The sequence below is a fragment of the Amia ocellicauda genome, chromosome 17 (assembly GCF_036373705.1).
Source record: "Amia ocellicauda isolate fAmiCal2 chromosome 17, fAmiCal2.hap1, whole genome shotgun sequence".
NCBI classification, from domain to species: domain Eukaryota; kingdom Metazoa; phylum Chordata; class Actinopteri; order Amiiformes; family Amiidae; genus Amia; species Amia ocellicauda.
This window is the reverse complement of record NC_089866.1, coordinates 6,132,749-6,151,601: the sequence shown is the minus strand read 5'-3', so window position 1 is coordinate 6,151,601 and position 18,853 is coordinate 6,132,749. Positions and strand designations below refer to the sequence as shown.

The 18,853-nt window shown below is 37.9% G+C and overlaps 1 protein-coding gene across 1 annotated transcript in view; it reads right to left on the bottom strand.

Moving 5' to 3' along the window:
• Positions 1-2,845: 2,845 nt before the first annotated feature.
• The window catches only part of rab26 (RAB26, member RAS oncogene family), a 91,587-nt gene continuing 75,579 nt past the window's right edge, over positions 2,846-18,853 (bottom strand). Inside the window, exons 6-9 of the mRNA XM_066689339.1 lie at positions 10,198-10,263; positions 9,784-9,840; positions 8,213-8,289; positions 2,846-7,671 (exon numbers count right to left, since the gene is read on the bottom strand). Coding sequence (XP_066545436.1) covers positions 7,569-7,671; positions 8,213-8,289; positions 9,784-9,840; positions 10,198-10,263 — 303 coding nt within the window. The 3' untranslated portion in view covers positions 2,846-7,568. The remainder of the gene's footprint in view (positions 7,672-8,212; positions 8,290-9,783; positions 9,841-10,197; positions 10,264-18,853) is intronic.

The following is an 18,853-nucleotide window of genomic DNA, read 5'->3' as shown; positions in this document are numbered from 1 at the left end:
TTGTTATTCTGTCTCTCACTGTTAAAATACACCTACCATTAAAATTATAGACTGATCATTTCTTTGTCAGTGGGCAAATGTACAAAATCAGCAGGGGATCAAATACTTTTTTCCCTCACTGTATATATATATATATATACACTCACCTAAAGGATTATTAGGAACACCTGTTAAATTTCTCATTAATGCAATTATCTAACCAACCAATCACATGGCAGTTGCTTCAATGCATTTAGGGGTGTGGTCCTGGTCAAGACAATCTCCTGAACTCCAAACTGAATGTCTGAATGGGAAAGAAAGGTGATTTAAGCAATTTTGAGCGTGGCATGGTTGTTGGTGCCAGACGGGCCGGTCTGAGTATTTCACAATCTGCTCAGTTACTGGGATTTTCACGCACAACCATTTCTAGGGTTTACAAAGAATGGTGTGAAAAGGGAAAAACATCCAGTATGCGGCAGTCCTGTGGGCGAAAATGCCTTGTTGATGCTAGAGGTCAGAGGAGAATGGGCCGACTGATTCAAGCTGATAGAAGAGCAACTTTGACTGAAATAACCACTCGTTACAACCGAGGTATGCAGCAAAGCATTTGTGAAGCCACAACACGTACAACCTTGAGGCGGATGGGCTACAACAGCAGAAGACCCCACCGGGTACCACTCATCTCCACTACAAATAGGAAAAAGAGGCTACAATTTGCACAAGCTCACCAAAATTGGACAGTTGAAGACTGGAAAAATGTTGCCTGGTCTGATGAGTCTCGATTTCTGTTGAGACATTCAGATGGTAGAGTCAGAATTTGGCGTAAACAGAATGAGAACATGGATCCATCATGCCTTGTTACCACTGTGCAGGCTGCTGGTGGTGGTGTAATGGTGTGGGGGATGTTTTCTTGGCACACTTTAGGCCCCTTAGTGCCAATTGGGCATCGTTTAAATGCCACGGCCTACCTGAGCATTGTTTCTGACCATGTCCATCCCTTTATGACCACCATGTACCCGTCCTCTGATGGCTACTTCCAGCAGGATAATGCACCATGTCACAAAGGTCGAATCATTTCAAATTGGTTTCTTGAACATGACAATGAGTTCACTGTACTAAACTGGCCCCCACAGTCACCAGATCTCAACCCAATAGAGCATCTTTGGGATGTGGTGGAACGGGAGCTTCGTGCCCTGGATGTGCATCCCACAAATCTCCATCAACTGCAAGATGCTATCCTATCAATATGGGCCAACATTTCTAAAGAATGCTTTCAGCACCTTGTTGAATCAATGCCACGTAGAATTAAGGCAGTTCTGAAGGCGAAAGGGGGTCAAACACAGTATTAGTATGGTGTTCCTAATAATCCTTTAGGTGAGTGTATGTATATATATATATATATATATATATAATGTATATGTATGTATATATAATATGTACATAATTGTTGGTTAGTGCTTCTGAAAACATGCAAGTTGTCTTCTTGGATAAAGGGATCTTCTCAATAACAAAAATAATCATAACAATAATAATAATGTATGACAGTTGAAACCGGCGTGAGATCGGAATGGACTTGGTTTAGGGGTATATATATATAATTTGGGGGTATATATAAAACTTATCAGCAATGGGCCATTAAATATTGATGAGCCTGCCAGGAATGGACCAGCACTGTCCCACACATCTGTCCCATATGCACAGACATATGGGACAGTGCTGGTTCAGTTCCGGTCCGGTTCCAGCAGGCTCATACATTGACACCGGCCCAGATCTGGTATAAGGAAGTGGGCCAGCTCTCCGGACACATTTGGAACGGTTCTGGACCATTTTGTGGTCTGGGTATAATTAGTGATCAAATTCTTCTAAAATAGATCTTCCTGCAGTTCTGTAGAATCGATCTCTCCTCAGATTAAGTTGGACACTTCTCACACTTATTTTTAACAAGGGCACATGCACTCGTTTGCCATAAGAGATGCCATGCTTGTGTCACTAATGAAGCCCTTCTAACTTAGAAAATGCTGCCACCTGCTGGACACACCTCATTAAAACACACACCACTGCTGAATAACTTTTGTGCAACATTTACAGAACTATGGTAAAGCAGTGCTGCCCCCAAACGTACCATGTTGTGTCTGTGTTTCTGTCCAATACAACTAATTATAATACACTTGCAAGTACTGAATTAAATAAAAACATGTTAGTACCATATTTGTATTACAATGGTGGTACATACAGGCAATGCTATTTTATCTCATTACCTGGAGCCACAGGCAATATTACTAGAATAACAATTTTATTTAAGGTCTCACTTGTTTTAGAATGAAAACAAACAAACACAACAATTCGACAAGCTGACCGAAAGGAAAAGCTATGAACTTATCTGCCACTTACTTAATTAATTAATACAGGTTTGTGTCGCTAGGAAAAACATAGTGCACATCAAGTCAAAACTAATACCCAGATCGTATTCATGTTAATCAATAGATGATAGCTGGTCTTGTGTATGTGATGTCAGTGTGAATGTGCGCTCACAATCCTAATGATGTTTCTCCATCCTGACATCATTCTTGGATGAAACCAAATCCATATTTCTATTCATACTGTGTTACAAAGAAACGCCTGCAGGTGGCACTATGGGCCAAGCTACTTTTCAATCAGGATCCTTGGCATATTATGCAAAACACTTATCAGTTGTCTTCTTTCATCCAGACTAGGATGCTAAAAATAAAAGAGAACAAAACCCCTGTTCATACAAATTATTTCACAGAAACATTATTCATTCAATTCGTGTTGTATCATTCAAAACCTTGTCCAATGTTTCACCATACATCAAACGTAATGGTTTAAATAAAAACAAAACATCATCTTTGTTACCATCATCTTCAGTTTATATTTTATTGTAATAAGTTTAAATACATTTAAAAAAATCAGAAAACATTACACCTTCATTAAGGTAACAATACACAGAATTGTCTGACATTGAGTATTAAATACAACATTTAAATACTGTACACGGGATTGTTGCTATCTGTATTCATAATAAATAAACAAAACACCCAACGAAACAAAAACCAAAAAGAAAGAAAACAGACACCATTTAATCAGATGCCTGAAATCTCAGCAAACAGCAAACACATGGTAGTCAAACTCCATTTATAATCGTCTTAATGGATTTAAAAAAGTACCTTCAATTACTACAAAGATTCGGGTAAGATTAAAAAAAAAAAAAGACAGAAAAGATGTTGATATTGGTAAACACTGAACAACGCTACATATATTGTTTCAGTAAAGCAGCAAAAACACATTTTTCAAATTAAACAAACCTGCAATACCTCTAAGAATGTCGTAAAATATCAAACAGGTTTTTATCTTCTTTGTTTCAAGTTTCTGTACAACACTGTTACAATTTACAAAGGACAAAAGGAACAGTTTCAAAAAGTATAAGATGGTTATTTCTTTTTTTTCCTCGAACATTTTTTCTGCCCAGGTCAGTTAATTCATAAATATCTTTGTGGTCTAAAGCGATTGCTACAATTTTCTAGTTTTTGTTTTACTTGATAAATCTATATATATATTTTTTCTTCTTGTTTTTTAATGACAGCATTCAAAATATAACCATTTACAAACTGCAAACTATAAAGCTGGTGCTTAAGAGATGTTTTCTAATGTTCCTGTTCTGCAGCAGGAGAGGAATGTTGGCCGTTTTCTCCAGAAACTCCTATGGATATATTCCCCAAAACTATACAAATTGCCCTCTATTTGATACTCATTTACATTTGTTTCCACTATGCTCTTCTATGCCTCTGTGTCTATTAGCTTTTGTAATGTCCTCTATAGTTGTATCAGTAATACTTCTCCAGTGTAGAACAGCACAGTCAAGGCATGCTGAAAACAGGATGTAGATTAAAAACAATAAATGCATGTAAAAGGATCATTGACATTAAAATAAAGAATGAAGGAAATGATATTGAAGACAGGAGACTCACATGTCTGCATTAGCTACAGTTCAAGGAAAAATGTCAAACAACAATATAAAATAAAAGGTAGCAATATAACATGGATCCCCATTCTCCTCAAATTCTTTGGTCAACCTCAAACCTGTTCGGAGTATCAACATATACAACCCAATATAATGAACCTTCGTGGAAAACAGTGGTATGTTCACCACAGACCAGAATGCATCTGCGTGGGGGTCCAATTCCCTGCCTGCCCCCTGCCTGGCTTCATCCGATGGGTGGGATGGCAGTAATACTACCAGCCATCACTGAGTACATTTACAGGCAGGCTACGTCTACAATGAAAATCGGACAGATAACAGTTTGCAGCAAAAAAGGAAAGTGGTCAAAAACAAATAAAATGAAATTAAGAAAAAAATAATAGAAAAATGATGGTCTGAGCTTCTCCTCCTGTTGACTCAACACCGAAAAGCTGCAAAACCCACAAACACAAACAAGCAATACGATATTGGAGAATTGTTTCCTATTGGTTTCACTCTATTGGTAAAAATAATAGACAGTAGTATTGAAAGAGAAGGGTGAATTGCATGATATCGGCCTACTGGGAACCACTAGATTATATTCTGCTGCACCACACTGAGATGTCACTGCCGGACAAGCGTACTTCGTGGCACGTACAGCTGAAGACAGGAGCAAAAACAAAAACCTCAAGAGAATGATCTGGTCTCCACTAGCTCTGGCTCTTTGCTGGCTTACATTTGGCGTTCACCTGTCACACAACACAGCCCTGACGCCCCAGAGCTCACATCCAGCTGAGCTTTCACCCGCTCGGCATTTAAAAAGAGCCTCTTCTGTAGCGAACACTTGAGCGCTTTGTAATGATGCTGACGTATTTCCAGGCATTCGTCTGGATACATTCGAAGTTGCAGAGGTGGGTCGGGAGGAAAAAGCATTTCTTGTGCACGAATGAAGTGTGTTGGCTTTTAAATGACCGCAGACTTTTCTGTTTCGACAGCACAGATTTCCTCTGGTGTCGTCTGTCCCTGAGGTGCACAGCTCGTGATTGAGCACACCAAGCCTTGTTAAACGTACTCTTGGAAAAAAGCAGTTGAAGTAATTGTAAATTTGTGGAATTTTCCAAACATAGCAAGCACATGCTTCCTATAAATACATAATACAATGCACTCTCTTTTAAGTATGCCTAATACAAAATTAGTTTAGTCAACAGTGTTTATAAGATGATCCCTGCTGGCCAGATGTGGCACATACAAAGGCACTGACTACACATCGACAACAGGGAAGCTCCACTCAGCCGTGAGCGTTCAGTCTGCCGCTGGAGCCGATTACGAGATCAAACCCAGGGAACATTTCATAAACCAACACTCGTATATAATTACACTGTACCAGTTAGATGCCGTCTCATTTGGTGTCTGTCATAAAACAGGCATCAAACAAAACATTTACATATTTATCCACTGCACTGTGTATTTTGTGATATGATTATTTTAAATTAGCTTTTTATGAGTTCCGTTAAGAATGATATTATAATGAGGTCTCCAACACCATACTACTCTAGAGCACTAACAAGTCTTTCCAATTACATGTTTGTTTATTATTAATCACAGGAGGAAATACCGTATGGACACAATGAGAGACCTGAGTTTCATGTAAATTGGATTGTGCATCTTAATCAGTTAAGTACAATTAAAATGAGTGAACTCGCCAACTGTAAACAAACAGCAACACCACAAAGCAAACCTACAGCAAAGTGACCAGAATCCAAATCCTACTCTTGAGAAATAAGCGAGATGATAATATTTGAGAGGGCAGGTCAATGGTCCCCAAAGAGGATACTTTTGGGTCAATAATAAAGCACCTCCTCAAATTCAAGAAATAAAAATGGAAGGATTGGCTTATGAAGGACATTCAGCAACTAACATTTCAAGATTTTGTCACAGAATGAACATTTAAAAATAGGTAATAGCTTATTCAAAGTCAGAGTACCAAACCACCTACATAAATAAAACTAATACAAAAATAAATAAATCACAATGATGTTGTTTTGAAATGAAACCATATATATCAAGCAGCAGTTATTGTGTACATCTGACTATAGATGATGTAGTGACATTTACACAAGAAACAACGTGCTTCATTCCACTAAGATGAGTTTCAGATTAATGGATCACTGATAGCCATTACACTGATGAATGGCCCATTGCCCTCTTGACACGCAAGATAATTAGTAGGAAATAACAGAAGCACATACCCTGGTCAGGGCATTGTGTCACATGGCTTCAGTATGCGCCAACGTCAGGAGCTGAGCCGGAGTCGGTTATTTATGAAGGGAATTCAAATCCAATTCCAGAATTAGAATTGAAGTAGAGAATGACCCGTACATCTCTGCTGGACACCACCGTGCGCAGACCCTGGTGTGACACAATAGTGATCTCCACCTCTCAAGGCAATATTGTAATAATGTACGAATAAACGGATTTACAAATAGATTTTCATAGAATAATCCATAGCGGCCTGGGGAAATCTAGATGTCCATTCATTCAAGTGTAATATAATCCGACAGACCACAGCTTTTCTGTGACCCCCTGTGGGCTCAAAGGGCTCTGGAGAGCGATTCAAATCACTGATTACTGGAACGAGCTCCAGTCCATCACTTTCACAGCAGAGAGAGGGACCAGGCTGAAGCCCGTCTCATTAGTAAAGCCACACAACCTGCTCCCATCTTCCTTTCAAAAGTGCAAATCCTTCTTCCTACTATCGAGACAATAGACTTGTTGATGCCGTTCTGATGTGCCGATCTGAGCCCACGTTCCACTGTGGCAGATGTGGAGGATGAACTTCACATATTTATAGCACAAACTAAATAGTGCGGTTCTTATTCTTTGACAAAAAATGTTTGGTGTTAAAAGAATAATTGGTTTAATAATTTCTTCACGTTTATGTAGCTTATTCTCAGAGATATAATTGGTAAAGCATTCATATCTATCCAGTAAGGATACGATGCCAGGAATCTTAAGATAATGCTATATATATATATAATACATTTTGTGTATATTTTGTTTTAAGAAAAGAAGCAACTCTAAGAAATATACCGCTTGGCACAGCAACAATGTCCAAATAAGAGCTAAATCCAGTTCAACAGAGTTAACAGAGATGCTGAGAGCATTAGGTAGAAGTATATTAAATAAAATTAAAGACATACAAGAATAAATACATATGATTGGAATAAAGCAAAAGAATACACATTAAATGGTTGTTTTTGCACTGAATCTTCTAGCACTGTGATATGAGCTTTTTTTAAGGCCTAAACTGTACTGATGTCAATCCTAGGTAGGCTATGGGGCATACAGATATATTAGCAGGAGCTAATAGCCATTCAGCCACAGTAGCTTTAAATCGATAGCTCTGCCACTGAGTTACCCAGAGTTCAGCTATTGCCAAAGGAGAAGCGGAAAGGAACCCACATGCAATGAACTCCCATATTCAACAGAAGTCATAACAAAGAAGCAAAACCAAACCAAAAATATAAAATAAAATAAATTACTACAAAAAACAAAAGAGATTTGGTCTTCAGTACAAACAAGAAAAAGCAAAATGAATCGCAATAAAACACGATTAGGACTTGCAGCAGCCCGTGCTCTTCATCTCCTTATTGACGTATTCGTGAAGTTTGAATTTGGGCTCGTTGGGATTCTTCATTGATCTGTGCTTCAGCTCTCTGTCAGGAGGGAGAAGTGTTATGGCACATAAGGTCATTATCTGACATTCATGCAATACTCTATGGAAATTAACACTGTAATTAGTGTTTGCCAGCTACCGTTTTTAATATAGTGTTGTCATTAGTGACACCCACTGCAAAGCCCTGCACGGCTGTACCCCCTCATGATACACTAGTCAACATGAAGTCAAGATGATTTGGAAAATTACTTGCCTTCCAGGATAAACAATATGAATCAAGCAATAATAAAAGATCAAGTTTAAAAATCTGAAATATAATAGTGTTATACTATACTATACTGTAGGCTACTATACTGTAGGCTACTATACTAAAAAATTGGTTGGTTTCTAACAGTCACCCTAGAGATAAATAAATGATAAGTAAAGTCTTTCTAAGCCTCAAAGTATAATTTAAAGGCCACGATGGACAGGCAGATAACATAACATGGTCTAGCATTCACATACGACTTAGTAGGGAAGTGGAAGAAGAGCTATTAACATCACTGAGATAATGCCACGCATCACCCAGCCCTGGTACTCACTTTGCAACAGCCATAAATGCCAAATCCACATTAAGGCCAGTTTTGGCACTTGTCTCCATAAATGGCACTCCGAAATCCTGTGGGGGACAGAACCGTTTCTTTAGATTCATGAACTTCATCGTGGTGTAATGTCAAGCTTCACAGAGACGGATGCTGTGAGGAATGGGTCAAAGGCTTCATCCTTTTGTACAAGAAATTAAAATGTTTTTAATAGACTTATTTAAACAAGAGTTACCGGAACAAGCCACAGAGCAGCCACTGTATGGAACGCAAACCCACATTAATGTTGAGGGTCTCCCCGGTAAATAAAGGGTACTCTACATAAATTATGGTACACAGTATTACAGATTTAACTCAGCGACACAGCTGAAAACTGAGCTGTAATCTAATAATCCTTTAATTATCCCAGGGTGCCATGAATCATCCCATAACTACACATGTAGTACAAAACTGCATTGATGGCAACAACAGCAGAAACAAGCCCGATTTACAGTAATTAAATTAGTCGTAGCGCTCTCCTTGTTCATATAGCGATCCCTATGCCAATGTTCGAAGACCTGGCTGTAAGAACTGCCTTTGGCCAAGCTTACCTGCAGTGACTTGCATCTTTATCTAGTGATTCATAATTTCCCCCATAAACAATCAGTGTTTCCCCAAAACTAAAGTAATCTGTGCCAAGGGGTACTAATTTTAAACATTTTAAATGCTTCTAAAAAGTACTATGTACATCTATTAGAACATCAAATTAAAATCACTATACTGTGCTCTGCACACGAAATATATTCATTTACAAGAGAAATACTTCTTATCTTAAACTCATGCAAAGTTAAAACACAGCTATGGCTACCGTTCCGAACAACTACTAAGCAGTTCCAAATCATTTAATCATTTGCAGATAAGTATGACACATCTATTAATCGTTCTTTTCTATTGCATGTGTGGGATATGAAAGTAATCAGGGAAAGTAGCTGAGCAGCAATTTGTCAACTTAAAAGAAGTCTAATATTTACAGCAGTCTAATTTCAGGGTTTAGTCTTAATAGATTAGGAGAATGCAATATACGGCTCTGTGCGGAGATCATTATGCAAGTTAAAAAAAATATATAATAAGGTTAGAGCCATAAGAAATCTATATAATACTTCTATGATGAATAACACCCTACAAGGCATTTTTTATGTAGCTTTTTCCCCACTGTCCATATATCCTTAATACAATATAACTGGCATAACATGTAAATACTGTATATATATTCTGAGTAAGATGTGATCGACCATCAAAGGCTCAGTAAATAATGGTTCTGTAAATAAGTTTAAATGCATATATATCACCTTGTATTCAGAAGTGCAATCAATCCTCTTTTATAATTTTGCAACTAATGCAATTTACTTATAACAATGAAAATCAATTATTATTTGGCCAGAAAAGGGCTTACACTGACAGGATAAAAGTAGACAAACATCATCCTAAAGAAAGAGAAGAAGCCAACTTTCTCTGCTTATTTCAGCGTTAAAACACCTGCAGTGGAGTGAGGTGGGATGTTTTTAAAAGGAAGCAATCTTTGGTATACCTACCTTGGCCAATTTTTCTCCTTCCTCTCTCTTTACCACCCTCTCGTGTGTAGCATCCGCCTGGGGAAAATCAGAACACATTAATAAATGATGTGCCGAGTGACAGGCCCCTGTCCTACCCCCACATAAAAAACACAAACAGAAACAAAGAAACAGGATAAGAGAGCAAATGAGGAAACTAAAGCATAAGTAATGATATTGAAGTGTTTTGGCAGAAGGCATATGATAAGACAGGAACACATAATACCTTTACAGAAGTGCATTCACAATAAAATGACGTACATTTTAACGTGTGTGTGTCTGTGAGTTGCTGACATTTCTTAAAATATATCTTGTATAATAATAATACTACTCTTTCACCTGTGCTCAACACCTGATCTGCCAGACCCACGTATTCAATTTCCCTACATTACTCACTTTGTTTCCCAGGAGCATGAGAACTACATCTTGCTGTGCATATTCATGGATTTCTGTTAGCCACGCCTGTTGAGAGAGAAAAGACAAGAGCAGTCTAGAGAGCTTTCAGAGAAGATACGGTTAAAATCTCATCAGATACGGTGGGATATAAATATTTCAGGTGTGCACACTACTAAAAGCCATGCAAACATTACACATGTACTGTCTTACATAATCAAGCCATTGGGAAACTAGACCGTAATATATACAGACACAAGGTAGAAAGGGAAGATTGTATTGTAGCTGAGAAAAATAGAGACGCTATTGAATTTGCTTGTTAAATGCCGTTTCTGATGTGGACTTGGTACAGTTTCAGTTGCTGTTCAGAGTAGCACAGTGACATGCCAGCTGGTGATACTTTCTACTGCAACACACAAAGAAACCGTTCAATGTATATAATAATCTATATATCAATGTATACAAATCCTTGTATTCACATTTCTTTGGATGGACAGATAGCAATTGTTTTATAAAGAAGGGCACATATTTCTATATTTGTGAACAGTAAAAATGCACATTAGCTGTTGAGGGTTTTCCTGCCCCTGCTTGTGAAACAGGGTTCAATCATGGCTTGTACATCATACTTTGTTTTAGGGTTTGACTGCAGATGCTGTCAGTTTGCCTGGGATCTGCGTCGATAAATGTCCTGATAGTAACGGTGAACAGTTCAGCTGGACTCTGACAAGTACAATGTCTCTGCTGCGATCCTTCTCACAGACGCACCACCGTGGACCCGAGTGCGAACACAGTACATTGATGTCAGAAAGTGAAAGTAATTAAAGCGGTTCAGTGTCAGGGTTTAAGTTCCCAGGGCAGCTTTGACCTCCTGGAGAATCGCAGATTAGACTGACATCCAACAGAATAATGCAACAGAGGGCACATGGTTTCACCCTTTCATTCAACACAAGTACCTTTCAAAAATAGGGCTTCAAAGGGATTTTTAATAGAGCCAGCGATGCCGGCGACACCGAGGATTGAAGGATTCACCCGCGACAGTCAGAACTGACAGCTTCAATTGCAAGTCATAGTAATTCTCTCTCGATTCAGATTGAATTTCATATGCACACCAGAGATGTTTTCAGCTACAAATACATATTTTATATTCACTTAAATAAAAAAATAAAAAACTCACAAAATAAATTAAAATCTCTTTGCAAACATACATGCAATACAAAAATAGACCTCCATCAGTAATGTACTGTTTCGAAGATCCCTTGTTAGTTTTCATTAGCCTGAGTGTCTTTGCTCCAGTGTTGTAGACTAAACCTAATACATGTTAATATAAGCAGGCCTCTCTCAATATGCCATATATCATTTGAGACTGAGGCCTGTTTCAGTTCAAGTTCAGCATATTCCCATGAACCGGCTGCTACAAATGCTTGCGCAACAAGCTCCCACATTCTGCACTTCTAAGTGGTCACATGGTGACTTATCTGGGACATTATCCTGAAGACATTTTGTTCTCTTTGTTGAGTTGAAAGGGGCTATTCAAATGTAAGAGGTAATTTTTCTTTTCCAGAGAAATCACTGAGGTACTGAACGCCTTTAACGGAGATCATTAAAAAGCTGTTACCTCGCCGAAAATTGATTGCTTCAGCTGGCTGCCAAGGAAGTCATTTTTATTTTTTAATAGGGATTAAGCATAATTTCATCTTTATACTGGCCTACATGTGTGATGTACATATCATTTGGTAGCAGTACAGTCTTTTAAAAAACCAAACAACTATTAACAGCAAATTTAAAAGCGATAAAAGTAAGAAATGTGTGAATATAAAATGTTGAAAATAAGCTATTACATACAGTTTTTACCCAGAGTTAAATATATTTCGGTGGGCTCAGAAATGTATATAATTCACTTTCTTTTACCTTTACATTAGTAGACAGCTCCTGCTACCATACTGTACGCCGATATTTATCCTGAAGTTATAGTTATAATATCTTTATATTGATGTCACCAGATTGTTTTCTACTCCATCGTCTCAGAATGTGTAAAAGACAGACTTCTAATTCGCTGACAGCTCCAATTATGTTCAATGTTAAATAAATGTGAGAAAAAATAATTGCTGTGGAGCTCCCAACTTGAACACAGCCAACGAGACAATAGTTCAGATTACGAGTTCCCTTCATGCCAGGTGTTCAAGTCATGCTATTGCGGTTTTCTTTGTGTGTGTGAGCTTCATTTTGAAACCCTTTCTAAGAAATCCCTGAACTGTACCCGAGATGCAATACAAAATATTTAATATGTCAAATATTATAAAAAAATTAACTCAACCTTTTCTATCTGCATTAAAATTCCAAATCTGAAGAAATATTTTATTTCAGCAACGCACCATAAGATCCTGTTCTGTTCAGAATGAAAACTATAATAGTAATTGTATACTTTCCGCGTTTTCAGCACAATAGGAAGTAGGCACTGAATTGGAGTGCATTACACGTTCTGATAAGAAACTACTTTACTTTCACAAAGTCACAAAGAATCAGGGCTTTGATCTGCGCAGAGAGGCAGTGTGGAATGGGGAATCGGGCGGGGGCCGGCACTGTACTGGGATGAGCTGGGCTTCTGCAGAAGAGAGAGCAGGAAAACGGAAAACCTTCCAAAAATGTTGAACATAAGCTACTTGAAATTCTGTCCTTTCTACTAATGGCAATACGACACTTTTCAGCAAGCAGAGTGCCAGGTACTTCAGCTGCTGCCTTCCAGATACCATGAATTATAAATGTGAAAAAACAAGCATACTGCAAATGTGTCAGGTGTGCGTCTGGTGTGCCAAACTAATTCACGGCCTAAAGGATGCCTGGCCCTCCCAATATGACTCCTGTATAGGGTGCTGCAGCAGACACGGAGGATGAGCCCTAAAGTGAGACAGGGATGATTGGGGCTGTATTGTATAGCAGACCCCCAGATAATATTTCCGAAGTAGTGCTTTGTTCTAAATTTAAAATCAGGATAAACTACAGTACATAATTTGATGTTAAGCTTTGTTTTCCAATGAAAAACTATTAATTGTGTTTGTGCAGTGGCCCTTTTCTTAAAGAAAATGAGAACAAAAAGTTCAAAGGCACACTGAGCTGTAATTTTAGTGACACATTTCCCCTGTGACCTTAAAAAAAAAAAACATTTTTATGTTATTAAGACTGGCAAAGCCACACACCGCCTTGTTGTTGCAGATAATTTCCTCAGCTGCCACAGAGCTGAAGAAAAAGTGGAAGGGGTTTGAAGCTTTAGCTTAAAAGGGAAAATGGAAAAAGGCTCAGAGATTTCAAGAGATCTTACCGCATGATGAATGCAAGGGCAAAACATGTATATTTCAAACAGAAGATGAAGGGCTGAATTCAGAATGTTTTGTTTTCTTCATTTCCTCCTTTGCTCACTCTAAATAGATATAAACTCAAATCGATTATCCTGGATGAGGACAAAAAGTAAACAAAAACCTGCAACATCTTAATTCGGCATCTGTGACGTATTGAATTGCTTCAGTAGAAAGCACATTGTGCTTGAGAAAGCTTTGTTAATTGCATGCTTATTTTAAGGAAGATGTAATGGATATTCTGTGGTGAATCGTTTTCCCCACTTAATGTTTGCCTGCTGAAATGGATCTTTAAGTCGGCATTCACTGAGTTTTAAATATGGGCTCACAAGTCCGGGCAGACCCCCTCAAACCACAGCTCTGCTCACTGGCCAAGGTGCTGGAGGCCAGGTGGTCTTGTGAGTCTCCTTCTCAGACGCCAGAACCACAGTTTCCAAATGATTGCCTTTGCTGCAAATGTGAGGAAAGCTCACAGATGTGCCTTTGTGTATCACAGTAACCTACTTGACCCAGATCATTTCAGAGCACCATCGGGGGTGCAGCCGATTAAAGAAAAGAAAAGAAAAGAGAAGAATGAATAGTGGCTATTGATTACTGCTTCACATTTGCAGAAAATGAGATCTATATCATTATGGCTATAACAATAGAAAGCACCGCTAAAATACACTACTTCCCTCGTTAGTGTCTCAGTTCCTGCTCAGTTCAGATATAGCCCATCCTGTTTGTATGCCTCACTTGTTCCACAGCTATCCAAAATATCCTTCTGTACATCAAGATCTTAATCGGCTTTATTTATACTATTTTCACGTTTTAGCTGGAGAATATCAGAGAAGATTCATCACCCTTTCGAAAAAGACTGACATCTTGTCTCTGAACATCCACAGAACCATCTGTCTTCAGCGAAATAGACGATGAATGAAAGATGTATATCTCTAATCCTGAAACAAATCGACGTTGGCTAGCTGTCCATTGAAGAAATCATCTCTTTGTGATTCATTAGCGGATGGTGCGTGTTTGGGGTCAAGGACGTTCAGTGATTTTAGAAAAAAAAAAAAAAAATCTTCTGGCTAATGTTTTTAAACTTCCTAATTAGATGAGTCAGGAGGCATCTTTAATAAGCTGTTCAACCAATTTGATAACATACTATAGATTATTAAAAGGCAATAATGACTTGAAACTTCACAACCCTTCACATAAAAACCTTTTGGTGGCAGTGCGTCAAGAAGCATGACAACATATTAATGGGTTCATACATAAACTCGCTTTATCATCACAGTATTTCATACGAAAGCAATGGACTATTCTGTGCATGTTGTTTTAGTGCAAACATGTTTGGGAAGAGTATTGGGTTTGCTTGGAGATTTAATGAATAGTCACTTACACTTGAATTAATAAAAACTACATATTTTCCAACCATCAGACTGACCTCGAAAATGAACATGAAACAGAAATCCAGTTTCACAAAGCAAGTGTGCCGGAATTCACATTTTCTATTCTTCACATCTTTAATGAGGATACATACTTGTATTGACTGAGACTTCAAACCTTCTTGGGAATAACGTGTATGATCTTAAGACTTCTCAAAATAGCTTTTGTGGAGAAGACTAAAAAATATCTAAACCACACATACGTCTCAACCAGACAGTTCTAAAGAGGCTGGTATTTTTATTTTATTTTATTTTTACAGCTATTTTTCATACCAACCATTCTGTCAAAACATGCCCCTAAATGGACGTTTCCAACCTTCCCTTGAGATCTCATTGAAATCCTTACAATTTATCTAAGCTTACGTTTCCACAGCTTACTGTATTTTGATAGAATTGAAGGCTATTCAAATTAAACTAAGAAATACCAAACTGTAACTTTGAAATGTCCGACTTCTGTTGGAATATCTTATCCAGCACCTTCAGGAACATTCTACATTCAGGACATGTAATTATGTGAATATTACATAATAATACCTCATATTATGTACTATAGTATTATATTGTTAATTGAGTAATGCAATGTTTTATTATTGGTCCATAAATGCACCTTTAACTGCAAACAATACATACTCAAATACATTGCACTGTTTTTGTTTTAGATGCTCCCCATTAATTATTATTGTCCCTGGATATTCCTTGTATTTGGCATTTCTGAGAGACGAAAATAAAATATCAAAACAAAACCATCCTTTTACAGAAGTTGGCTGACTTTTACTCAATGTCACAACAAGAGAATCTAACTAAACAGAAGGGAAAGGTATTAAGTCGCCCTACTTTCTAATGCCATTTTTCAGATCATTCCCTGGGTCTATTTCAACATGCCCTTAACAATGAGAAATGTTCTGGCACTCATGAAACCATTTCTGTGATAAATCGATGTGGATAGTGAGCACCCTGTTGTATTTAATCTTTCCCTCAAGGCCCGAGTGCCATTCTCTTATTTAAACCAGATAGGGGAATAAATATGCAAAAATCTCATGTTGAAAAAAATTATAAATGTGTTTTTATTTGAGTTTACATGAGTTTAAGGCTGAATCATATTCTCTTTTGCGGGTCAACAAAGCGATAACTGACGTAAAAAGCAAAAGGGAGAATGAAGGTTATCAATACCTAAGTTATACAAATATTCCTAAATACTTTCAGGCTTATCCAATGAATCCAGCAGTGGGGAGGTTTTATTAGAACAGAGAATGAAAAATAGACGTGTGTTGGTTGAGCTGCCTTTGCAACGACATCTATTCCATCATTTTCTAACTACAAAAGCACAAAAAACAATGAGTGCATTCCTTTCAGTTGTCAGTAAGTAAAGCACACAAGATACATGAGTTTAGCACTTGCAGGGATGTGGTAAAAGATTGAAATCCCCCTTATGTCTGAAGATCTGTTGTAATCAATGCACATTCAGTTTCTAGAGGCTTTGGGTATTCTCGAAAGCTTCAGATCAATATATTGTATGACACAGGTTGCGGTCTCATGCTGGTGAGTAAAGATGATAATATGAGCTGATGGGGTACACAATCAAAGCTTGCCAGTATATCTATCTCTGAAGTGAATAGTTTTTTTTTTTTTACCTTCTGCTTATAGTTCATAACTATTATAACTCATATTTACCGTGTTGGGTTTAAGGCTGAATCCGCACAAACATCCTTTGAATTGTTCTGAGTCACAAGAAAGATCAATAGGAATATCTTAGTTGCAGTTACAACATCTGTGTATGGAATTATTTAGTGATTCACCTAAGTTGGCAGAAATGCTGTTGGACTCATTGGTGTTTGATGTTTTCAATGAAGCTTGAAAAGAAAAAGAAATGTTGATACAAAAGCTGTCACCCCTACAGTATCTATAAACTATGTTAATAAGTCTACATCATTGGAAGACAATTTGTCAAGAATCTGTTTTTTTCTGAGTACATTTCAACAGAGGTCTTCATTTAAAATCCAAAAAGAAAATCCTCAACAGTATCCTCCTGCTGTCTGTAAAGAACTCATCAGAGTTGCTCAGCAGGTTTGTTCAGAAGGTATATTTGAGGTGCACTGGAGAATCTGCATTCAGTTCGAGGTTTTATGAATTTTTGGTTTGTTTAAAGAGTCCTGGAGGCTAAAACTCTTTTTATATAACAATCAATAATTTAAGCTCAACAAAAACAAAACGAATGAGCTATGAAATACCACATGGGAGATGCAGTTGATAAAGACACTCACTGATAAAGTCCAGTGCCACCGACATACTCCTTAACGATTAGTAATTTTCAGCGTAAGCAGAAAAACATTATCTCAATTCCCCCCGCACTTCCATAAGGAGGTCTGATACACAACAGGAATAATGGATCAACTCCTCAAGTGTGCTCACTCACAGCCACAGACAACGACAACACACTGCCGAGCAAGGAGTTATTACAGTATTATATGATTCCTTCTCCTTGCAGGGCAATGGCCAACTGTACAATGATTTCAGGAGGGAGATATAATGATGCAATATATCTTCCAGCTGGTATTTTTTATCTTGTTTTTTAAGAAACATGTAGGATTGGGTTGAGATTTGGGACAGACGAAATACTGCAGCAAGGTAAATGCAGAAGCCGGACAACACCAGAGGACTTGCATTCATCTAGCTTATTCTAGAACATTAAATTCCTATTGTTGAACTCCTTCTCACTCGAATACTAATCCGAGGAAGTTTGTTTAATATGCTAGACCGACAAGTATACATTGTGTGCACCATCGTCTCATTCATCTCCCCTCTGGCTCAGAGACCTTCCTGACACTCCGTGATGACCAATCCTAATAGTCTTTTAACATGGCTGCGGAATGAAGGCGATACTTAATTTTGCATTTAGCATTTCAATGAAAAAATTAATAACAAAACCCTTCTCTGTGGCCTGCTTTACAGAACAGAGACACCTCCTCAATTTAGAAACTTCAGGTGTGAGGAGCAATGAAGCAGCACACAGTGAATCCACACTGGCAAACAAAGCGAACTGCAATAAAAAGACATTTTAATTAACCTTAAATTTTCCGTTCGAGGATGCTCTCATTATCAGCGGGGACATGCAGCTGAGATGAATAGGCACCCTATGATTAATAGCTTATTATAAAATCCGCATTGAGCTCTTGTGAATACAAAATAAATACCGCCATTTTAATATGCGAGATGCTTTTATAAATAATTTAGACGGAGAACATGTTCTACATTAGCTCAGACTTCCTCCACAGCAAGGACATCTATCCAGGTATAGTGTGCATATATAAGAAAAACAGATTTAATTATAATGTACAATACATACACATTTATTGTCTACCTATTGTCTGTGAGTTTGAAATTCCATGTTCAAGGTGTAAATAGACAGGTCCAAACATCCAAACATTCACTCTGGCTCCATGGCTTGATCTGAGATGTGGTTTTCACAATGTATTAAATGTACCTTGGAAACATCAGTTGAAGGTGTGGGATTTCTTCTGAGCCCAAGAAGCAGTATGAATGTTACTTGGGTCTGGTTTTACATGCCCCATGTGAAAGCTACCCCTGGTTTTCATCAAAGCGCTAATTTAAGAAGCTACGGCTCACCCTCAGTCATCACGTCATCACATTGTATTGCCTGCTATGAATCCCCTCATACAATATGTTTTAGAATTGAGATATGTTTATTTAGGTCTTGTAATTTGCACACCATGCATTGCCTTTAATGTCAGAAGCAGACTGCTTTTATGAAGTGTCAAGGAGCCTAAAATTGCCGTGCGTTATCAATAACTCGAACACCTGGTGATGGAAGGCAGTAACATTGCAGCAAAGTCAATTTTCTGTGAGATCATTAGTTCTGCTTAG